Source organism: Sinocyclocheilus rhinocerous, unplaced genomic scaffold (assembly GCF_001515625.1).
Source record: "Sinocyclocheilus rhinocerous isolate Xijiao unplaced genomic scaffold, SAMN03320098_v1.1 scaffold4207, whole genome shotgun sequence".
NCBI lineage: Eukaryota > Metazoa > Chordata > Actinopteri > Cypriniformes > Cyprinidae > Sinocyclocheilus > Sinocyclocheilus rhinocerous.
Window position 1 is genome coordinate 138,604 of NW_015624648.1, and position 24,760 is coordinate 163,363.

At 38.7% G+C, this 24,760-nt stretch overlaps 1 protein-coding gene across 1 annotated transcript in view; it reads right to left on the minus strand.

The window, feature by feature from the left end:
* LOC107745520 (neurogenic locus notch homolog protein 1-like) overlaps positions 1–24,760 on the minus strand; it is a 48,620-nt gene that overhangs the window by 6,042 nt on the left and 17,818 nt on the right. The window contains exons 2-29 of the mRNA XM_016559420.1: positions 23,191–23,453; positions 22,743–23,081; positions 19,764–19,886; positions 19,362–19,595; positions 18,845–19,000; positions 18,499–18,684; positions 18,178–18,225; positions 16,761–16,937; positions 16,299–16,532; positions 16,093–16,203; positions 14,047–14,239; positions 12,954–13,099; positions 12,743–12,856; positions 10,830–10,949; positions 10,585–10,737; positions 10,283–10,511; positions 8,905–9,106; positions 7,672–7,825; positions 7,371–7,555; positions 7,041–7,173; positions 5,428–5,685; positions 5,206–5,318; positions 3,816–4,387; positions 2,253–2,687; positions 2,027–2,175; positions 910–1,123; positions 579–669; positions 241–403 (exon numbers count right to left, since the gene is read on the minus strand). Coding sequence (XP_016414906.1) covers positions 241–403; positions 579–669; positions 910–1,123; positions 2,027–2,175; positions 2,253–2,687; positions 3,816–4,387; positions 5,206–5,318; positions 5,428–5,685; positions 7,041–7,173; positions 7,371–7,555; positions 7,672–7,825; positions 8,905–9,106; positions 10,283–10,511; positions 10,585–10,737; positions 10,830–10,949; positions 12,743–12,856; positions 12,954–13,099; positions 14,047–14,239; positions 16,093–16,203; positions 16,299–16,532; positions 16,761–16,937; positions 18,178–18,225; positions 18,499–18,684; positions 18,845–19,000; positions 19,362–19,595; positions 19,764–19,886; positions 22,743–23,081; positions 23,191–23,453 — 5,495 coding nt within the window. The remainder of the gene's footprint in view (positions 1–240; positions 404–578; positions 670–909; positions 1,124–2,026; positions 2,176–2,252; positions 2,688–3,815; positions 4,388–5,205; positions 5,319–5,427; positions 5,686–7,040; positions 7,174–7,370; positions 7,556–7,671; positions 7,826–8,904; positions 9,107–10,282; positions 10,512–10,584; positions 10,738–10,829; positions 10,950–12,742; positions 12,857–12,953; positions 13,100–14,046; positions 14,240–16,092; positions 16,204–16,298; positions 16,533–16,760; positions 16,938–18,177; positions 18,226–18,498; positions 18,685–18,844; positions 19,001–19,361; positions 19,596–19,763; positions 19,887–22,742; positions 23,082–23,190; positions 23,454–24,760) is intronic.

The following is a 24,760-nucleotide window of genomic DNA, read 5'->3' on the forward strand; positions in this document are numbered from 1 at the left end:
ATTTAAAGCAAATATAATAAAGTTCTAAATTTAAATGAATAAAATGCATTATTGTATATTTTAATATAAATTATAATTAAATTATATAATTAAAAAATGAAATTTACATTTTTATGAATAACGTTCTATTATAATTTACATTTAAATATATAAAATTTGTATATTATATTGTAATTTAAAAGTCATCAATAGCCAATAACAAAACCACTACCACAAAAAATGAATACAACAATGCCTAACCTGGTCCTCGGGCATTGACATCCATGCAGTCGTTCTCTATCTCGCCCTGAGGGGGTGTGGGAGCGATGGATGGGATGCGTAGATCAGCTGCGTCCAAGTGCTGCTGCGTCCACTGCCGGTGATCTGGCTGATCGTCTAAATCAAGCATCGCCTGCTCTTCTGACTAAAAATTGAGAATGAGACATTAACAAATTGAAAACACACATTTTAATTAATTTGATTACTTAATGCAAGAATACTAATTGTAAGACGCTTCTATGTGAATTTTATGATAGTGATGATGTCTGTTTTTTCTTTTATCTTGTCAGTGGGAAATGTCAGTGAGTTGCTCTGCTCACCCTGAAGCGTTTCGTGTCTGATGGTTCTTCTTCTGCCCATTCATTCTGGTTGTCATCCATTAATGAAGTGTCTGAACAGTTCTTAAGTGGCCTGTTTTCAAAAAAATAACCCATTAGACATGCCAAAAGAACTTTTTTAGCACCCAGCTAAACTACTTTAAAGACTGTTCTCCAACACCAAAAGCCATCATTGATTATCAACCTCCACCTACTTCCTAAAACTCAGTTAATTAAATTAAAAACAACAGATGATAATTACTTCAAATTAAAACGTTTTCCTCCATCATAGTTTGTCCCTTCAAACCCGACACCCAAAGATAACGTGACTGACCTCAGACCAACAGAGTCTTCGCCGACCGGCTCCCTCCTCTTCTTCTTGCTGGGCTCGCTGGTCTTGAAACCCTCCGGAAACCAGAGTTGACCGTGTTCGCGGCGGCGTTTACGGGAGGCGACCATTCCCACGGCGACAAAGGCCAGCAGTGCCAGTCCTGCCAGAACCACGTAGACTGGATAGAGCTCTATGGCTGGCGGTCCATCAATCTTACCTGCCACAGGAAGCACAGTTGACATGTCAAACCCACAGAAAGGACAAGAATATGTTCCTCATGCAACAATGAGGCACAAATTGCTTGAGATGGGCGGACAAACTAAAGCGAGTTCGCGTTCGCATTCGTAGTAATCAGAATTGCTAACCGCTCCTCATCAAAAAGAAGGAGCTGGCAAATAAGAAAAGGAGGAGGACAGAAAAAAGAGAAAAGAAAGAACACCTCCTCTCCCCTTTCTCAGCCCAGGGTACCAGGAGACAACTTTACCAGTTCTTCTTTAAGGGGAAAAAAAGGGAGGGATTAATGAACTTCAAATTACTGCGCACACTTTAAGCTGTAAAGACGAAGGATTTATTAGGATTTTCGAGATATCAAAGACTCCCAACTTCTAGCACACTCCCGATCAATTTTTCTCCTCTCTTTTTTCATGCTCTCTCCACTAACGATTTTGAAATGATAAACTCTGCTCACCTAAACCCTTGGAGATGCATTAAGTCCTGGTACATTCAACAAGGTTAAGGTTGCAGAAGCCCCCATCATTTTAGATTCAAACCATGAATGGGCTATATGCATGTATGTGAGAGTGTCTTGTTGGGGCCAAGTGAGTTGACATGATTTGCATCAATTAACTATTTTTGGTGCCTGGAGCCAGTGGATCTGCCCTCAGACTGCTGCATTGATTGTTTACTCTGTCTAATGCACAAAGAACATTTGCTTCATTGTTATAAGGAAGAAACGCACAAACTTCAAAGTGATCCCTGTAATCCGTAGTAGGAGGTGGTGGGGTTAAAGGTTGGGGTGGGGGGGTGCTGAATACATTGAGTAAGATGGGAGGCCTAGTCTTGATTAAGGGCATTATGGGAGAATGTGAGGCACACGACAATGCTCGTGCCAAACACTCACTTGTGACGGCCTCGATTACGTAAGGCATATTCAGACTGCCGCTGGAAGCCAGGGCTCCGAGGAAAGCCGCCACATCGTTTGCACTCTGGAAGCACTCAGAGGTTTGTTGGTAGCATTGGCGGTTGTCAATCTCCAAATATACCACCGAGCTGATGGAAATCAAAAGCATGATTTTTATTCAAACATATTATTAAAGCATACACAGGCTCAACTTTCACATACATACCCTTTGATCTGCATCTCGTCCAGTTCTCTGCGTTTTCTCCCTCCTTCCACCGCTATATTGTAAATAATGCTTTTTACGGAGCTCAAGACGTTGCTAGAAGCATCGCTCCAGCCATCTAGTGATCGTTTGATGTTGTGCTTTCTCAGCTCCTGCTCGTTGCCGTAATATGGGTAGATCATTTCCTCTCCCTTGTTGTCGCGCCGGAAAACGACGTTGGTGTGGAGCACTCGGCTGAGCTCCCGCAGAAATCCAAAGGAGTTGTTTCGGAGCTGTTCAGGCAAAATGTGGACCACCAAAACCAGGAGTCCAGCAGCTAACTTCTCGGGTATGTTGCTGGCACAGTCCAGGCCGTCCCATTCACACTCTGCATTATTGCAGCCCTGGTCACAGTGGCCATCTGCATAGTGGTCTTTGCAATACTGGTCGTAGAGTGGACTATGAGAGAGGAAAGCAGAGTTTAGAAATAGCATTCAATCTGGATTAACGGAGCTAAAAAGCTTCTGATTCTAGTTTTACTAGTTTTAAGGTTTTTAGATGGCTTAAGATGGTGGACTACAAGCTTGTGGGCCAGGTTTTGACCTGTTAGACCATCTGGGTTAAGATGGTTAGAGTTTGTTAACCATCTTGGCCAAGGTACCATCTTCTGAAACTACCCCACAGTGAATTAAGGACCAGTTGCATAAACACATCCATTATGTGTCCATTATGTGCAGTTAGCTAAAAGATAATCGGATAATCTTACTTTTCATTCTCTAATTAGACCAGTTTAGGACCAGTGTATAATTGAGATACTGTTACAGTTGTTATTAATATTATACAATTATGATGTTATTAATATTATACAATTAACATTAATTTTTCTATTTTCCATTTTCATTTGAAAGTTTCAGTAATTTTGTTGGTTGTTTTTGTTATTCTCTTTTTTCGTTAAATATGCCTGTTTTTATTTTTATTTTACATCAAATTTTAAAAAAAGAGAGGTTGCCTGAAATGAAATTGTAAAAAAATTAACTTTATTTCAGTAAATGTTTATTTTATTTTAAGTTATGAAAATGTTTTTTTTTTTTTTTTTTTTTGTCTTAAGCAGTTTATCTAATAGGCGGATTTCATCAATAACAATGTTGAATAAACTATTGCATACTGAATTATAAGCTGAAAGCTAATTACATATTTTACTACAAAATAATGATTTGAGTCAAATAATGTTCACTCAGAAATTCTCTAGCTGTGTCAAAATTACAATAGAAATGTTAAATTCTTAAAAAAAAAAAGTGTAAGACTGGAATTTAAATATAATCTAATAAAAACAAATTCAGAAAAAAAAATCATCACAAGATTCTAGTGAAAATAATACTTAAGAGCTGAGCTTCACTAGAAAATGTTCCATGACTTTTTCAGACCTGCTGAAGAGAAATGGTCTGGGAGTTTAAAAATTGTGATTTCCAATTAAAACTTCCTGATAATTTCTCTTAAGCTTGGTCATTTTAGCTTCAAACTCTTAGCTATGATTACAAATGTGCAACTTCCCTGAAACTTGTGTAAAAATTCTCAAATAGCACTCACTTGCACTGGCCCTCCAGTCTCTGGCAGTCAAATCCGTCATAGAGGCATCCAGCATTGTGACACTGTTCATCACACTTCCCGTTATTAAAATAGCGCCAGCACTGCAGCGCGGCCGAACAGTTCTGCCACGGGGCATTGAAGTTCAGAGAGCAGTCCCCTCCATCCCAGTCGCAGGCGTAATTATTACATGTGCTGTCACAGATCTTATTGCCTTTCTTGTATTCACACTCTGCTATCTCGCATCTCACTGTCACTTCTGGAGCAGGTGTGATATATCGAGCAGGGCCACCTGGGAAGCTGTAGTCCAGGATGTGGCAGAAGAGGCCATTGAAGCCGGTAGGACAGATGCAGTGGTAGTATGGGGCCTCTGAGATATACTCGCACGTGCCTCCATTGTAGCATGGATTGGTTGTGCAGTGACCCTCAGTGGGATACTGGCACTCAGGACCAGTGAAGGCAGGGGTACACAGGCATTTGGGGCTCTTGTGACCAGAAATGCATGTACCGCCATTTTTACAATGGAGACTACCACAGGCATGAGCATCATACTCACAAGTTGAGCCTGTAAAACCCTAAATGAGACATACACAAGTGGTAAAATGTATGCATTGCAGTTTACTGACATTTTTAGCAAATCTATAGGTAATGCATTCATTTGAACAAAAATACAGTAAAACAGTATTATTGTTAAAAATTATTTACAATTTTAAATAACTGTTTTCTACTTTAATATATTTTGAAATGTATTTTATTCCTTTGATGGTAAAGATGAATTTTCAGCAGTCATTACTCCAGGCTTCAGTGTCACATGATCCTTCAGAAATCATTCTAATATGCTGATTTGGTGCTCAAGAAACACTTATTATTATTATTATCAATGTTGAAAACAGTTTTGCGGCTTAATATTTTTTATATTTAAATATTTTAATATTTAACAAACCACAATACATTTTTTCAGCTTTCTTTGTTGAAAAGAAAATTCAAAATAACAGATTTTTTTTCATCACTTTGGTGCATCCTTGCTGAATTAAAGTATTGTTTTAACATTAGTATGAAAATGATTTTAGAAAATTATATACAATAATTTATATAGACATATAAGAGACATATGTAATTATATAGAATATTTGTGGCCTTGTGACTAAAATGGAAAAGCTAAGGAGAAATAATTGTTTAAAATTCGAAATAATTTATTAATATTAGTAATAATATATTATTTATTTATTTATTTACCGCATTTATGTAAATGATGTGTATAGAACCTGATTGATTAGTTCATAATCTATGTGATGGAGATGAAATAACACAGAAGAGGTATTGCAAAACAGTAAAAACGATCCAAAGCAGGTTCAGAAAACCATAGCTAAATGTATCAGAGAATATAACTAACCGGTGGACATTTGCAGATGAAGCCATGAGGAGTGTTACTAGCCACAGCGCAGGTGCCTCCATTACGGCAAGGTTTCCCCTTACAGCCATCAAACACTTTGTCACAGCGCTGACCTGTAGGGATACACAAACAAGGTAATTATTACACATTTGACAACATGATCAGAATGTAGCGTTACTCTCTAAATCAAAGCAAAATGGTCCACAGCATCCTGTGTTGTACCTGTATATCCTGTGCGACAATCGCAGCGGTAGTTGTTCGTGAGCTGGATGCAGCTGTGCGTGCCACGGGGGTCACAAGGGTTGGACAAGCATTCATTGACGTCACCCTCACAGCGTTCCCCCACATATCCGGCTAGGCAGATGCAGTGGTACCCGCCCACACGGTCCACACAGCGGCCCTGGTTAAAGCATTTGGGTTCTTGGGTGATGGGGTCGGTGAAGGGTGTGCAGTCGTCAATGTTGATTTCACAGTGCACACCTGAGAGAGAAGCGGAGAGGAAAGGTCATATAAAAGCTACCCTTACTGCAGAGAGGTAAAAATAGGCTCTGTCCAAAACCTAGTGAACTGCCTTGCTAGAATACTGCCTACGTAGACAGCTGTCCTCTAAGGCAGCATAATAGTCATAACTGACTAATTTGGAATGAAGAAACTTGACTTAAATAAAATAGAGTGCAACAGCTGGGTTACTGTAAAATTAGAATAAAATTACCATTCATTTTCTCCATAGTTAACAATGACTTTATAAACCTTTAAAAACTGACCTTACTATGAGCTATGAGGTTGTTAATCAATGATATATGCTTTTGTTGTAGCCATCAGTATGCATTATTTCAACTATTTTTTTCTCTCATTGTTTAATAGCGGAATTCCTGGTGGAAAAACTACATTACCCATGATTCTACAAAGAAATCACCACCAATCAGAGAATTAAAACAAGTGTATTGTGCCAAAAGAGCACTTTAGTGATTTTTAAACTACTTAAATATTTGTATAGGCTATATATGCATAATTTAAAATAAACATAAAATATTGTTGTTTCTATATACATAGTCAACATGTTTAAATCAACAGTTTTATGCTCATACACATGCAGTATAATATATATATATATATATATACATACATATATATATTATTTTATTTTTATTTTTTTTATATTTGTTTCATTCACAGTGCTTCATGGGACTGAAGTTCTTGTTGGCCATTCTTGCACCTTTGTCTTTTTTTCAGATTTTCAAATAGTTATTTGCTTCAATCAAGGTTTGTAATGTTGTGATTCATCCTGTAGCTGGATTGTTTAGTTTATGGCTTATAACTCTTTATACTAAGACTTAAAAAAAAAAAAAAAAATCTCTATGGGAAAAATCCTTCCGGAACCAAGGCCACTGAAAAAGCACTCTACTGACTCTAATAGAGATGGATGTTAGTTGCTAAGCTAGCAATAATATACTCTACTCTAAACATAAAAATACAGAGCAAACATAAACATTTGTTTTAATTAGATTCATTTGAGATAATTCCTGATTAATTACATGGGGGGAAAAAATTAAAATTAAATAATTTAAGATCAATAGGAGCGTTCATATGATGCCTTAAAATGATAGAGCTACAGACAAAGAGAAAGGATAGTTAACTTTAATACAACGGGGTAATATAACACTGTTTGAAAGTTTCTGTCCAATTTATAAAATAAGTCCATCTATGAGATGTAATTAAGCATGACTACATCAATCAGAGAGAAACGTCTAAGCCTGCTGATAACAGTTAAGACCTAATTAATGAAGCGTGGAATGGGCAAAAAGAGCAAACCAGAGGAGGAAGTGATAGCGGACCTTGTGTTCCCCGGGGACAGGAGCATTTGTAGGTATTGATCAGGTCGATGCATGTGCCTCCGTTCTGGCAGGGCTGAGACAGACACTCATTGATCTCATCAGAGCAGTTCACTCCATGATAACCTGGCACGCACTTCAAGAAACGAGAGAAAGAGCGAGGCGAATTAATGCCAAACATAAAACAAGCCTGTTTCTGTTTACTTGGCAGTTTCTTCCTTCTTTGCCAAACAAGCAATTCTTTTACAAAGAAGGGAGATTTAGCGGGCATTAACCTAAGTATCTTCTTCTACAGTCACTTCGGTCCCTAACCACCAGATTTTCTTTACTTACTTCACAGGAATAGCCGCCCAGGTAGTCGGTGCAGGTTGCTCCATTCTGGCAAGGATTGGGAATGCATTCATCCACCTGCTCCTCACAGTAGCTGCCTGTGTATCCGGCCTGACAGTGACAATAGTGTGTGTTTCCAGCGTCCAGACACTGGCCAGAGTTACGACACAGCCGGGCCACCTCTACACCTAAAAGCGGAAGAAGCAAACATCACAGCAGATTTGTAAAACACTGAGGGGCCCCAGCAGAAATGTGTGGTAATCTGCAAACATATTTTAGTCACATTACATACAAACAAACCTACCTTGCTGTTTGGCGGCCACCTCGCAGGAAACGCTGGGGACGTCACAGTATAAACCAGTCCAGCCCGTCTGACACTGGCAGCTGTACCTAGTGCCGCTCTGTCTGCAGATACCTCCATTCTTACAGGGAGACGGCTTACACCAGTTCACCAGCTCCTGCAAGACAAGAATTCATCCAGTGTTCACATTTCAAACTCGTGCATCTAGTTCAAATCTCTTTAAGTGATAATAAATATTTTATTTAAATATTTTTAATATATAAGAAATATTTTATTTTATTTGACATAAATTGCTGACATGAATTAGGCATAGATCATTATATCATAATCTGTCTTTAAATTGTTGGCATTGATTTTTATGGTTTATAGCTTATAACTGTTTTACGAAGACTTTTTTAAAATTCACATGCAAAAAATACTTCTGGAACCAAGGCCACTGAAAAAGTGGGTAGGCTAAATTATATTATGCATTCTATTGACTATAACAGAGTTTGATGTTAGCATGTGATACTCTAAGCATAAAAATACAGAGCAAACGTAAACAATGTCTGTTTTAATTAGACTGATTTTAGAAAATGGGAAATGTGGGGAAATAAGGGAAATGTGTCTATATAATTATAATTGTAATTATATCATTTGAATTAATTATTACAATTAAATATAATTAAAATACATAATATTTAAACTTTTTATAGATTTGTACATTTTATTTATAAATGTTACTAGTATAATAAGTGTAATATAAAGAAATTCAGTTAAAATTAAAGAAATTAAGATCAATCTATATTTATTGGGAGTGCGCCTATGATGCCTTAAAATCATAGTTAACTATGAAAATTATAACAGTTAACCTTGATACAATTAGGAAATATAACACACTGTTTGAAAATTCCTGTGCATTTTCTAAAATAAAAGTCCATCTATGAGATGTGATTAAGCACGACTACTAAGATCCTAAAGTGCTGCTGTGAATCAGGTATAGATCAATATATAAATTAATCAGTTTTTAAATTACTGGCATCAACTATTTAAAAGAAGTGGAATTAATAGAAATATATTCAAAACAAATTTAGTATATATCTTTTAGGGAATATTGTGTAAAATAAATGTTCATTTAATTTTAGAATTTTTCAGCAGTTTTTAGAACTATACTACAGAATCAACAAGGAAACACTATAAGCTATATATATGTATGATGGATGCATACTAAGTTTTTGTCCATTTCACATTTGTTACCTGGCAGTTAAGGCCATGGTATCCCTGAGGGCAGGTGCACTTGTATGTGCCATAGCTGTCCTGACAGGTGCCTCCATTCATGCAGGGTCTGGAGTCGCACTCGTTGATGTCATGCTGGCAGTAGTTTCCAGTGAACCCCGATGGGCACAGGCACGTGAAGCTGTTGATGCCATCCACACATGTGCCACCATTAAAACAAGAGCTGTTTGAAAAAAATATATATAATAATACAAAAAACAAAAAAAATCATTAATACATTAATTTAAAATCATTTAGTTTCTTAGGTAATATACAGTATAATGGGTTGTGATGCTTCTCTGATTTCACTGTCATTTGTTTACCAGAGGGGGCACTAATGGACAACAGAGGAAGAAGTGCTACATGAGGCAGATCAGTGGACTGGCTAGACTAGCCTTTATCAATAGCCATGTTCTATGAGGCATAATATTAAATTCGCTTTGCATGTCAGAATAACATTACAATGTACACTGGCATTCAAAAATTTGAAGTCCATAAGATTTATTTAATGTTTTAGAATTTTCAGTAGTCATTACTCCAGTCTTCAGTGTCAAAAAACAGTTTTCATTATTATCAATGCTGAAAAACGGTTGTGATGCTTAATATTTTAGTGGAAACCATGATACATTTTTCATGATTCTTTGACAAATATAAAGTTCAAAAGAACAGCATTTATTTGAAATATAAATATTTTTAAATAATTTAAAAGTCTTTACTGTCACTTCTAATAAAAAGCCTTTTCCTGTCAATTTAATGCATCCTTGCTGAAAAAAAGTATTAATTTCTTTACAAAACAAAAAAAGAAAACTGTCTCCAAACTTCAGAGCAGTAGTGTACTGTAGTAAGAAATGGTCACAGTGGTCAGGTGTTCTGCCATGTTGCAGTTTTTGAATACAGTACATTTAGGAATAATTTGTTTCTATCCAATGAATTTGGTATTTTTATGTTCCTGTAGCAAAGTTCGTAGTCACGGGAAGAAGGAGGCGGGAACCGACGGACATTTAAATAAACTTTAATAAAATAAACAAACACAAAATAGCGCGACAGCCCCTCGCGGACGACTGTCGCGCACAAACAAAACCAAAACACAAAATAAACTCCAGGCCTGGTCCTCTCTCGTCTTTCACTGTTGTCCCTCCTCCTCCCTTGTAGAGTTTCCCTGTTCTTTCTCCCATTTCATGTTCTGTGGTACATATCTGTTACTGATTTGTTGATATGTGTTTTTAAAAGAGTGGAGATGGGTTTGTCTTATTGCCTCTTGATTGTAACAGTTGTCGGTTGCAGCCAAAACAGTGATTTTTTTTGGCAAAGGTCAGTATTTACACTTGAGAACTGATACAAATAAGAGTGCAGCTGTTACCTCTCAGTACAGTCAGGTGTGTTGTTCTCACAGTGAATCCCACTGAATCCAGGAGGACAGGTACAGGTGTAACTGTTCACACAATCAGTGCAGTTCGCACCATGTTTACATGGGTTACTGTCACATTCATTAATGTCCTCCTCACATTTGCTGCCCCGGAAACCTGGTAGGCAGGTGCAAGTGAAGGCGTTCACAGCATCTTTACAGAAGCCACCATTACTGCAAGGGTCTAAAGGAAAAGTATGGGGTTAGACATCAACCAGACCAACTAGATTGAAATAAGGCCGAAATGGGACACTCACTGGGCTTGCAATCGTCAATGTCTGTCTCACAGTTGCGGCCCGTGTAGCCTGATTTGCAGCTGCATTTGTAGCTGCCAATAGAGTTTTGACAGACGGCATCATTTCGGCAAGGGTTTTTGACACATTCGTTGATGTCCACTTCACATGTTTGGCCTACAATTGAGGGAGAGCACGAAGTATGAATATAGTTGTGCATAATACTGAGGCTAGGACAGAATTTCTTGTTAGTTTTGTGAATTTTGTACCTTGCCATCCTTCAGGACACACACAAGAGAAGCTCTCGTAGTCTTCGGACTCCTTACATATGCCTCCATTCTTACAGGGTTTAGGGCTGCACGGGGCCAACAGGGTTTCACAGTTCTCGCCTGGAAGATAAAACATCAAAAAGGAACAAAGCATTAAAACATCCACATTGTTTTTTGCATTCAAGATGTTATTCGGAGACGTTCATCCTCTAACTTAAGGAGACCTAAATTTAGAAGGTGACACTATGTTTCAGTACAGGTTCTGTACTGATTCCTCTTTTCTCAGTTGGAGATTAGTCTGTCAGTCCTAGCAAAGCAAAGCACATTTGGCCTATCTGTTTCCACGATGGCCGGCCCCTGCAGGAAGTCAGCAGGTTTTCCTGCCATTGTCTGGCCATTTGCGTTTCTGTGAGACAGGAAGTAGGGCAAACAGGAAACATGACAGGCTACTGTTCCCACCCTGAGACGAGTAGTTTTTGTTATTCTTGATATAACGCTGTGTGGATTTTTCCAAAAAGAAAGTCACTGGGAATTAATATGATTTCTGTTCCAGAAGCAGAACATCATTATCTGTTTTGTCAAATAACACATTGAGAGGAAAGAATGTGTCGTCTGTTGAAAACACATTTCCCTGTATTGTCAACAGAGATACTTGCAGGGCTCTTGAGGGGCCACTGTCAACAATTTGGGGCTAGATTGATGGAGGAGGGTCTGTTGTTCCTGACTTTGAAATTGTAACTTCACAAGATACAAACTGCTCATAATTTAAAGGGGTCATATGATGTTGCTAAAAAGAACATTATTTGGTGTATTTGGGGCCGTTCACATATAGCGTCTTTTGCACGCTCAAGTTCGTTATTTCAAATGTAGACGCACGGCAGGCGCGCTCATAATGGAAGCGACGCGGTCCTCCATAAAATGTGCTGCACACATCTGGATATTTGGGTTGAAGTGTTCTGGAATCTTTGGATTTGAGACTTTAGTCTTTGCAACTTTACAGATCTTCTTTATGCACCAAGAGCTTGTAACACTCCAAAGAGAAAGGAAAAATTGAAATCGCATCATATGACCCCTTTAAAGTGGTTTAAAAATAGTAAAACTAACAAAAAGTAGCAGCCACACTGAAGCTATTTAAAGACCCCATGAAAAAGGTAAAAAAGCTTAGATTTGTTTTTCAGGCTTTTAAATATTCAACTAATAAATAAATAGGTTTTATGTCTTTTTTAAGCTTTAAGGTCCTACAATTTGTCAAAAGTTACTTTAGAAGATTCAATTAAAAAAACTAAAATAAGACTAAAAATATTTATACATCATTTTGCACTTTCAGGCATATCTGAAATTTTGTTAAATAAAATGATCCTAGAATGAGAATCCTTCCTGTAATTAGCGAAACATTGTTCATGTTTGTGTCTTAAACTAAAGGGTATTGGCTATGTAAAAGAAATAGCCCACCACAACTTCCTGTTTCAATGGGAAATACATCAACACAGGAAAGAAAGCTAATTGTCATAATGTCATCGTGGTCTCAAAAATATCTTACATATATAACCAGTACTTAAAATAGTTTACATCAGGCATTTCTGTCACTCCAATCCCTTTGAAGTAAAATATGTACTTGAAATCCCCCCTGAGATTTTGAGTTAATATTTCAATAATTTAACAACACGTTTGCTTGTTCACAGTTTTCTGATGTTGATTAAGGGTAAAATAATAAAATGTTCAATATTCTTTTGAGCAATTATGTATATATGTATTTGTTTCTTTTACTTTTTTATGATTTAATTGATTATTAACTTTCTTTAATTCATCAACTCCTAAACTCTCAAATTGGTTTAAACACCTATACAGTCTAGTGAACTACATGCTAGTGAAAAATATCACAATCAATGTCATGAATAAAGCTAAATTCATACCAGTGTAAGGCAGCAAACAGTTGCATTTGTATCCAGCCATGTCATCAATACAGGTTCCTTGATTCAAGCAAGGGTTGGAGGCACATTCATTGATATTTGTTTGGCAGTTGGGACCTATAATCAAACGTCAGGATCACATGGTGTATTTTGAGTGGTGGTCGAAAAGCATAGCGCATAGTTACAGTTCATTAGCAGAATGAATGATACGAACCGCTGAAGCCAGCGCGGCATGTGCAGACGTAGCCGCTGGTCATGTCCTTACAGGTGCCTCCATTCATACAGGGATTGGACTCACACTCATTGTTATTGATGTCACAGTTGACACCACTCCAGCCGGAGTCACAAATACAGTTATATCTGTAAGAAACAAGATCTGCATTTTACATTTATTTTTCACTGCTGGAAGATCCAATTACAACCATCTTAAAGTGGTTTTACGTGGTTTCTGGCTGGTCCTAGCTGGTCATAAGGTGATCTAGACCAGCTGATGGCCAGTTGAACAAAACATCAGATCTTAACCTGACTTGAGCTGGTTTGCTGGTTTTAGCTGGTATAAGGTCTTGTTCAGCTGTTATATGCTCCAATCAGGATTTTTACAGACATTCATTCAGGGCCTGAATTTCATTTTTGAAAATGGGGGGAATTCCCCTCTTAGGTGACTCTTGTGGGGTTTTTTTTTTTATTATTTGATGGGTGGAGGGGGCATTTTTTTTAGACATTTCGCAAAAATATATAATTATCTCACCTTAATGTTTGATCATGCAGTACATTTTTGTTTTTACAATGGGGCACAATAGCTTACACACAGTGCAAGCCTGATTTCGTGAGCTGTATGTGAGTGCGCTTTGAGTGTGCATTGCATATAGTGCAGACACGAAGTGGTGATTTGAAGCCATTTGCGCATTTTGAGAGGGAAAGAGAGAGAGCGTGCGGTGATTCACTCACAGTTTGTGAAATTACATCCCACAGAAAGTTTTCAAATGACTTTGTAAGTTATTTAATAAAGAAATATGAATTGTACATCACTTTCAGCATTATAATTATTTTACCTGCACCGGACAGAGATTGAGACGCTGCCGCTGCATGTCATGCCAAACCTCTCACGGCAGGCGCGTCGTCAAATCGGGAGCTGATCAATCGGAGCACCCCTAGTTTGTTTGTTTGTTTTCAGTGGGGTTGGACCCAATAGGCCATCTTGATGATGATGCCAAAAACCAACTTTAAACTGTAAACTTAATTTCTTTAAAAAATTTTACTGTCCCCAAACTTTCAAATGGCAGTGTATGTATGTAAATAATACACACCCATTGACTTTGTCTTCACAGTGTCCATGAATACAGGGGTTGCTAAGGCATTCGTTGAGCTGTGATTGGCAGGTGGTGTCATGATACCCCTCTCTGCACAGACATGTAAAGCCATTGACTCCATCAACGCAGGTTCCACCATTGTGACAGGGGTTGATGGCACATTCATCAATGTTGATGTTACACATTTTCCCTACAAAAAAAAAAACAAGACAGAATTATGAAAATAGTTAGAGTGTCACATGTTGTGTGGTAGTCAAACTAACTCCTGAATCGACGGCATTCATTTAGCCATTCCTTGTTTTTCTTGAAATCCTAGCTTTTAGACTCCACTACAGCCAGCACCACTATTCACCGAACGCAATGCCAGCATAAAGGCAGAGGTTTCATTTGTCACTTGTCTTTAAAGCACCGGCAAACTTCCCCCTTTTAAAAGATCGACTTTCACAAATCTTTTGCAAATCTTTTCTCCTTTCAAACTCCCAGATGTCCTGGAGATCTCTGGCTGAATGAGGGAGTGGGCCGGCTTGTGTGTCTGCTTGGCAGGCAGGGGATTGGGTGAGACTGTAAGTCAACACCACGGCCCAGGCCGAATGTGTGCTCGCTGGCCAGCTGTCTCTCCCCACCCTGCTTTGTTGCCTGTCTCACCTGCTGAATTCTTTGTTGACTCCCCATCTCTTCTACATTGATAAAGACCTGAGCTCAGTATACCACCTAGACTGCCTTAATAAAACCACATACGCAGTGGCTTTTCCAAAGCTTAAATGACTTAGTGGAGTATGTTTCATTTAAGTATCAACTTTGATATGCAGTGAGAGTTATGCAATGAATGTGGTTAGTATAGTCTTGGAAAAAAAAAAATTTTGAATTCTTATTGAAATGTCTTTGGTATCTTGGCAAATCAGAGCACAGTTTGAGACATTGTTTAAATCTCTTCTAAACATTCTAGAGGAGACACGTAGAAGAATTGGGAACAAATAATTTAGCAAACCTGTCCATTTGCTCTTTTCATTTGCTAACCTATGCAAGACTTCATGCTAGACCCCACATCCACTCTCCAAACCATGCCCTCCCAAGACACATCAGAGGATTGTCTGAAAAACAGGTGTTCTCAGGACACCTATTTTAGTGACTAAACCAGTTAAGCGCAAACCTGGTCTGGTCAGTCACTGTGTTTATTGTTTACACAACCCTGAAATTAATACAAATTCTTAACCCTAACCTTAACCTCAGTGTAATGTTGGTAGCACATCCTGATAGACAGCATTACTGTTTGTCCCGATCGGATCCAAATGTGATATTTCTGAACTCTAACCTGAATCCATAAAGTCTGGGCTTTTCTTGGCAGGTGACTGAGTTGATCAAAATAAAAATGGCTGTGGGGTGGGGTTTGTGCTTAACTGATAAAAAAAAAAAATAGGCACAATTCATGTATATTGCATAAAATCACCTTTATAATCTCATTGCTGTCTGTAAGAAAATATTGAGATTTTTTTAATCTCATTAGTTTTTTTCTCTATTAGTAGGAAATACATAAACATCAGAATTAGCAGTTTTACACACATATCTCTTTAAAAAGTAAAATATCTACTGTGATTTGTAATCGTTGGCTATTTATGCCAAAAAACCCACATACACAGAACACACACACACACACACAAGCAAACAAAAAAAAACATTTACAGCTGCAGTGGAAGTGAAGATTATCAGTGAATAATGATATAAATTTCAGTCTGTTTTTCACACTTGTCGACTTTTTATAGTCCTTTTATATTTTATAGACCTTTCTGAAGCTTGACATCCCATGGCCACCATTAACTGTTGTTGTATGGAAAATATATTTGTAAAGATTTTTTCTTGTGAAGATCTTGAAAAATGAATAGCATACGGTTTTGGAATGACAAGAGGGTGAGGAAATGATGACCAAATTTGCTTTGCTGGGTGAACTATTCAATTAAACTCTCATTTCAAATGAATGAGACTATTTTATATTTCAGCGCAGTTGCCATTTATCGACGTAGAGGCACAAGATCTAAGACCACTCACCTGTGTATCCTGGTTCACAGGCACACTCGTAGCCATTTATCTTGTCAATGCATCTTCCAAAATCGCAGGGATTGCTTTGACAGTCGTCTAGGTTAACCTCACAGTTAGCACCTGTTAACACAACATGGAAGTAAAGTAAAAAATTACCTGAAGAGCTTTTGACAAGCAGGAATTTACATTTCTGGCCATAACTGTAAAAGTGGCACCTGCGGTTCCTTTAGGGCAGATGCATAAGTAGGCATTCTCACGGTCTTGGCAGGTGCCTCCATTTTGGCATGGCTGACTGAGACACTCATTAATGTTGATCTCACACAGACGGCCCATAAAACCCGCACGACATAAACAGGTGAATGATGCCAGGCCATCTTTACAGGTGCCATAATGACATGGGTTGGATAGACACTCATCTACATCTGTTTCACAGTGCTGCCCTGTGTATCCTATAAAGGAAAACAGATGAATTTATTATATTTATTATGGCACAGCGTTTCCTCACATTGAGGCCTGGGAATTTCCATGTTTTTTCCATGACTCAGAAAGAAATTTATAGCCAAATAAATATTTTAGAGCTGCAAAAATGTTTATTCACAATGGCAATATAATGTTTTATGTATTTATTTATTTTTATCACTTTTAAAAGCTGAATCAAGTAGACAGCGTTTTCATACCTTCAGAGCACTGACAGGTGTACATGTTGGGCCCATCAATACACTTGGCCCCATTTTTACAGGGGGTGCTAGCGCACTCGTCGATGTCGAACTGGCACTGGCTACCCGAGAATCCTGAGAGGGAGACGAGAGGAAAGGGGAGGTGGTCAATACAAAGATTCCTCTGGTTTGCACCCGCTTCATTCCTCCACACTCGTCTGTACAATATGGCCAGCGTTCATTAATACTTGGCTGCAAGCTTAACCCCTCTCTCTAAAGTTTTCAAGCCATTTTTTAACAAACCATCACAGTGAGAGGGGGAGAAGAGTGTAAATTGGCGGTAAAAACCTTCCAAGTCCTCCTGACCAAGGGCACCAGACAAAGAGGAACTGTCTATTCAGTGGCACGCCAAGCCATGGCGGTTGCCTCCTTTGTCCCGTAGAAGTTTCCTCAAAGATTCCTCCACACTCGTCTGTACAATATGGCCAGCATTCATTAATACTTGGCTGCAAGCTTAACCCCTCTCTCTAAAGTTTTCAAGCCGTTTTTTAACAAACCATCTCAGTGAGAGGGGGAGAAGAGTGTAAATTGGCGGTAAAAACCTTCCAAGTCCTCCTGACCAAGGGCACCAGACAAAGAGGAACTGTCTATTCAGTGGCACGCCAAGCCATGGCGGTTGCCTCCTTTGTCCCGTAGAAGTTTTCCATCACAATGTGCATTCTCCAATCCAGTCTTTGCCCCCCTCTCTGAGTCTGTCTCACCAAAAGAGCCCCACGCAACCCCTGACCTCATGCTATTCAGCAATCCCATCGCTCAGGAACCCCCAACATGTGTGCTTTCTCCCTCAGTTATTTTAATCCCTCGCTATAAATGTCTGCTTTTTAAATATACAGTTTGAACACATTAAGGGCTACAAATCTATCAGTGTGGAGACTTATGGGATATTCATCACAGTTAAAGCAACAATAAAACAGCTAGATTTTTTGAAGAAAAATGTTGCTATGCAGTTCTTAAGATGTTGTTAGAGTGTTGCTACAGTTGGTGGTTGCTAGGTGGTTGCTACTTTGTTTTAGGGTGGTTTTCGTAGCCTACCTGAAGTCACTCTGCTATTCTGGTCTGTAGATATGGCTTTAGTGTAAATCTGTTGGATTTATCTGGCCTTTTTATTATCCGCCAGGTTAGAATCATTACGTCTGATCACTTAAAAAAGTAATTACACATCTTGTATTATTATAATGATAATCCTGATAACAAATTCTTAACTTGCTTATGCCATTCCCTAAGACCCCCTCAGCATTGGTAATCAAGATCTGTCCCATGCATCTTCAGAATAGGAATTTCTTCCGAGCCTCTAAAATGCCACATTTCAAAAAGCACCCATTGTGGTTGCTATGGATTCAGTGTGTACACTACTGAAAAGGATCCCTGCGCCGCATGCTGAAAACACACTCATCAGTATTGATCTGACAGAAGACTCCCTCGTACCCTGCCAATTAACATAGGGGAATAAGCTCCAGACTTCGCGAGAAAATTCAGCACGTCTTAACAATGTTACTAGTGCTTCTTTTGTGTATAATAAACAGAATATATTAACTTCATAAAGTCAGACATCTGTATCATTAGTTTTACAGCCAACAGAAGCAATTTATTGGATCACAGGTTGGTCATGTGAGGTAATGACATCAGCATGGGGTAATATATAGAGAGCATTTAGATACCGGCTGTGTCCTAAACCAAATGCAGCAGATCTTTTGGTTACCTTGCATACAGATGCAATGGAAGCCTCCGATTTGATCCAAACAGGTAGCGTCATTCTGGCATGGGTTGGACATGCACTCGTTTATGTCCAGTTCACATCGAGCTCCCACATATCCCTGCAGACATTTACACTGGAAGGAACCTTTTGTGTTTATACACTTTCCAGCATGTTCGCAAGGGTTTGCACCTAAAAGAGGGGAACAAAAAAACACCCTTTAAACATTTACAATTAAAATATTCCATTGTAATAACTACATTTTTAAACATGACTAGTGTGCTAAGTCACAAGTGTGCTTATCAAGCACCACCAATAATGTTTACAGATACAATAAACAGCCATTCCTTACCCAGCGAGCATTCGTCAACATCTTGGTCACAGGCTGGACCAACGTAACCCAGAGGACAGGTACAGATGGCCTTGCCGTTGACTGGATTGGTGTCACAGTTGGAGCCTTTCTGACATGGGTTACTAATGCAAGCATCATCCAGGTGACACAACAGACCTAAATCACAGAGACACACAGTGAGAATTAGCTTGTGCAGGATTTTGCCATTAAACCTGGGTGAATGTCTCCTTTTTAAACAGTATGGCAGATTTGAAAGACCCTGTGAAATCAAAGCAGATGATTTATGCCACTTAGTTCATAGATACTAACTTTATATGATCTATGTGCAAGTGTACTCCTAAATAATAAATACATTTTAGCAGATTAAAAAACAAGCAAATTAATATGTCCCACCCCAACTTTTGGCTTCTTTTCAGTGGATTTGAACAAAACTCACAAAAAACCTAATGCTCAAATAACAGAATGAGCGCCTCAAACCATGATGCATTTGATTCATGAGAGAGAGAAAAATGCACACCTGTGCGCCCATGAGGGCATTCACACAGGAAGGAGGCCACCCGATCATGACATGTGGCTCCTACGTGGCAGGCTGCATCTGCGCAGTCATCGATGTTCTCGCTGCAGTCGTCCCCTGTCCAGCCGTTCACACACACACAGTTGTATCCACCCTGTGTATTCAAGCATGTACCACCATTCTGGCAGGAATTGGGCATCAAATCGCACTCGTTGACGTCTTCGGTACAGAACTGACCTGAGGAATTAATATATATAGGCATTAATTTCACCACATTTCGAAACACAGATGAAATGGCAATAAAAAGAAATTTTACCAATTGAAGCCTAGTTAGTCTTACTGATTCAAAAATGTCTTTCTTTGTAACTGTAAGTGAAGTGTGGGGTTTGAGTAGGCAGTTGGTACCTGTCCACTCTGGCTTGCATTGGCAATTGTAGGTGTTCACTCCATCCACACAGGTCCCTCCATTAAGGCAGCGATGGTCTGGACAGTCATCAATGTTCTCCTCACAGTTCCGACCACTAAATCCTGAAAAGAAATAAGCAGTTTCATCAAAAAATTTCTTAAAACATATAGATTTAAAAGCCAGAACTGACAACATTGTTCACATACCCATTTCACACACTGCCTGTTCAAGGTGATACTCATAAAAACTGATCTATATACAATTTTTTTTAGAAATGAATACTTTCATTCAGCAAGTATGCATTAAATTGATCAAAAGTGACAGTAAAGGCTTTTACATTGTTACAAAAATGTATAATTCAAATAAATGCTTTTCTTTTGAACTTTCTATTCATCTAAGATTCCTGAAAGAAATGTCTTACGGTTCCCACAAATATCAAGCAGCACAGTTGTTTTCAACATTGATAAAATTGATAATAATAAGAAAAGCCCCAAATCAGCATATTAGAGTGATTTCTGAAGGATCACATGACACTGAAGACTGGAGTAATGATGCTGAAAATTCAGCTTTGCCATCACATTTTTAAATATATTGAAATAGAAAACAGTTATTTTAAATTGTAATATTTCACAATAATTTTTTGCCGTATTTTTGATCAAATAAATACAGCCTTGCTGAGTATAAGAGACTTCTTTCAAAAACATATTTGAAAATCTTACTGAACCCAAACTTTGAATGTTAGTGTACCTGTCCAATTTATTTCCACAAAGTGATTTTTGCTGTTCATGCTATCATTCCAAAAAATAGTGAACATAGCCTGTATCTTTTGATAAAAAATAAATAAATAAAAATCAGCACTTAATACATACCCCCATAATGTCAAACATTCTAGACAAGGATAAATATTTGAGCAACTGTTTGCTGACAGAATTCATGTTTCCTTACAAAGAACTAAATATTTATATCAGATTGCACTGCACAGATCCTTTAATACAAACATGCAAATTTGATTGTTTCTCAGTACAAATAGAGGGATAAAATGATGTGAAACATTCGAAAACAGTCGTTACTGTTGTTGCGGTCAACAGTCTTCCTTTTCTGAGAAGACTAGCAGTACCAGGATTCTGTTAGAGGCACCAACGACAACGACTCAACTGACTCTAACCACAATTTCCTACAATTTAACTCCAAAAAGTGTAGTTATGGTAAATTTCATAACTGATCACATCATATAAAATGAATTCTTCCTTCAAAACCCATGAATGCATGGAATAAAAGAAGAAGTAGTTTCAGTGATGTTTCCTCAACGCTGAGGTTTAGGTTATATGTTGTCTGACATGATATGAGATCCCCTTTTTAATGGGTCCAAAGTAGTAATGGGAAGCGAACACACACACACACACACACAGGCATTCTCATTCTCACAGACACTGACTCTAACCCAGGGACACCAGCATAAGAATGTTGTCGTTCAGACATTTCCTCATGATAAGCGCAGATATTTTCCTGCCGGCCTGTTCACACACACACATGCAGACAGAGCGGCAGAGGGAGTGCAGATACTATGACTAGGCCGGGTTTGAATTAGGCTGAGAGAAGGACATGCTGGGAGAGGTAGCCTATCCCATGTTCCAAAGTTGTGGGAAACACTGACACTGCATTGTTATTGCAAACTCACTGAGCTCATCTGAAATCTCTACCTTCAGTGTTGACCCGGATAGAAGGCCGATTATCATTTGTCTTACCGCTGGAACAGATGTCGTCAACAGGACACTTGTGAGTCAAAATAAGCTGAGTGGATTTCCTCTGAATGATCAAAGTTAAGAGGCTGCCATTGATCCGTCATTTAATGAACTCATTGTTACGTAACTGATGTCAGTTAAAGCCCTCATCATGATTAAAAAGATTCAAGATTCAAGCTGTGTACCCCATAATCATGAGGGGTATTTAAGACAAGTCTTTGAATTGTAAGCATGGTAAACAGCTCTTAAGCCAGGAAAGGGTATACGTGACCCTGGACCACAAAACCAGTCTTAAGTCGCTGGGGTATATTTGTAGCAATAGCCAACAATACATTGTATGGGTCAAAATCATTGATTTTTCTTTTATGCCAAAAATCATTAGGACATTAAGTAAGACTGGTTTTGTGGTCCAGGGTCACATATGTTAGAACAAGTCAGCAAAGAACATAATCACTTAAGCTTCAAACCTAGGCAATATATCAAATATCCAAATATTCATGGTGATTAAGCTGGCTAAAGTATGGCAACATTACGAATATTGTGTTGATTTGAATGTTTTTCATTAGCTTGATTTCATGCTTTTTGTCTCGATCCAAACTGTATTAGATCTGGTAGGTTTTATTCATTTCCATGAATCAGTTCAAACTGTCAATTTCAATCGATGAATCTCAAAATCATACAGTCATTGTTGGAAAGGGTTCAAATATGCAAAAGATGCTGGAAAACCAAAGAATTTGTGGGACTTGAAGGATTTTTTTGAGGAACAGCGGGCATTTTAACTGTTCAGGACAAACAAGGGACTCATGAGCAACTATCACAACACAAAAACAAACAAAAAAAACAGCTGTGAAACATTGAGAAAATCAATATCATCAAAAGACTGAGCAATTTTAATATATATTTTTTAGCTATATTGCCATAATAAGCATCAAAACAAAGAAATCATTTTATTAAATACATGGTTTTATACAAGACTTAATTCCATTATTACTTCCACTCAGTAGACATTATTTTGTTAGTCAGAAAGAAACTTTTACTAGTTCCTTACATTACTAGTTCCTTTGCTTTGCTAGTTTGGGTGCAGCATGAGGAGTTCAGTGTAACTAATGGTAATGGTAATGGTGTTTGTTGATAATGGAAATGGTTTTACTTTATAACTAACAGTAATTTAAACTAATGTAAAGAAAGAAAGCTTCAGGACGCCAAAGTGCAGGTTAACAGGCTAAGGATGCCTACCTGGCAAGCAGGAGCACTCATAGCTCGTCTCTCCCTTCTGGACGCAAGTGCCTCCGTGGTAGCATGGTGAAGGGTTACAGGGCTGATAGAGGGTCTCGCAATGTCTCCCAGTGTACTCTGCAGGGCAGTTGCAGCGATACGTGCCCACCTCATTCTCACACACGCCACCATTCTTGCAAGGAGAGGGACTCTGGGCACACTCGTTGACGTCTTGTTTGCAGGTTTGGCCTGAGAAGAAGGGCGTGCAGTGGCAGATGTAGTCGGAATCAAAGGGACTACACTTACCGCCATTGGCACAAGGATTTGAGGCACAAGGATCAGCTTGATGGCAGTTCTTACCTAGTGATAAAGAGTGTTTTAAGGTCAGAATATGCTCACCACTGTCTGGATTTGAGATGTTAGTTCATTCTCCTCATATACATCGTTTCTAACTGGACTGTGGTCTTACCTGACCAGCCTGGTGGACATTTACACTTGTAAGTGTGGATGCTGGTGAGTTCACACGTGCCTCCGTTTCGGCATGGGGAGCTAAGGCACACATTATTGGTGGGAGTGAGACACAGTCGATCCGAGTAGCCCAGGCTGCAGTTGCACACAAAGTCCACCTTGTTGACAGAAGTAATCAAACGGCACACGCCGCCATTTCTGCACGGGGACTGGAAGCAAGGGTTGCGGAACTGGCACGCTGTGCCGGCAAACGGCTCAGGACACCTGTAGAGTGGAAAGCAAGCACAGGGGGAATTAGTACTGTATATACTGCACTCAGTATATGATTTACACTTCATAGTCATAAAGCCACTTCCAATGGCATTAGCCTAGTACTGGATAAAATGTCAGTATAAATCGCGGTAACTGGACTGTAATGAAACCACTGCATTATAATTACGTTTTCAACTTCTCTTAACAAACAGTAACTAGTAATGTTACTGTGTCGGACTTGTTGCTCATACAAATGGAGAAAGTGTCAGTCTTTTCTTTTTTTGTCGAAATCAGCCTACAAACAGCTTGTTAATAGCTGCATAAAAAGCTGGCATAGGAGAAAGCATTTTAACGGCAAAACTATTACACAAAACAGTGTTTGACACTGAATGCGTTCGAGAGCTTGAGATGGAGGGTAGTGGAATGGAAAAACAAGGTCCAGACCAAGCGGCAACCTTCCGGTCTCTCTCTTGAAACCAACACGGAAGTGACTTAAACTGCAATTCATCGACTGCCCACTAGAGACTGGCTCCAAAAGGGAGCCAGTCCCATAGACTTACCATGTTAAAATGCCCAACTTTACAGCAGAAAAAAATGTGTTTACAGCCTGGTACAAAAAGTGGTTTTGATCTATATAGCAAATTTTGCCCTTTATGACAACTGTGAGGGGGGTGAATTTTTTTATAACTCATCCGTTTAAATTATATTAAGCCTTAAAGTTCTGCATAATTAAGGGCGTGGCCACTTGAGTGACAGGTGGATTGCCGCTGATGTCACCACCATCGCGCAAGGCAGGTGTAATTTCAGCAATCAGCTCCACCCACGTTCCACCTTTTAGCCCATTTTCGATTATCCGGGAGTGGCGCATGGTGACGCGCTGCCAAGATGGCGACGGCCGTCTCCGCACACTTTGAGCTTCAAAAATGCTCTTCAGAAACCTACGGGTGACGTCACGGACACTACGTTAGGGATATGCCAGTATCAAATTTTCATGTTGCGATTAATTGCTAATGCTTTTATCACGGTATGCGGTATTATCACGATATTGAAATTTAGTTTTCTTAAAATGCATTCAAAATTCTGAATAATTTGTAATATTTAATTATTCACGGTATTTAGAAGTGCCCACGATAACAATATCGTGCATATTCATTACCGTGATATATCGCATTACCGAATACCGGCACAAGTCTACACTACGTCCATGTTTTTTTTACAGTCTATGGTCCAGACACACGCTTTTGAAAACTTATTTGAACTTGAACACTGTGTTAACTTAGCTGTCACGTGAGGGATGCTGCAAAAGACACAAATTCAAC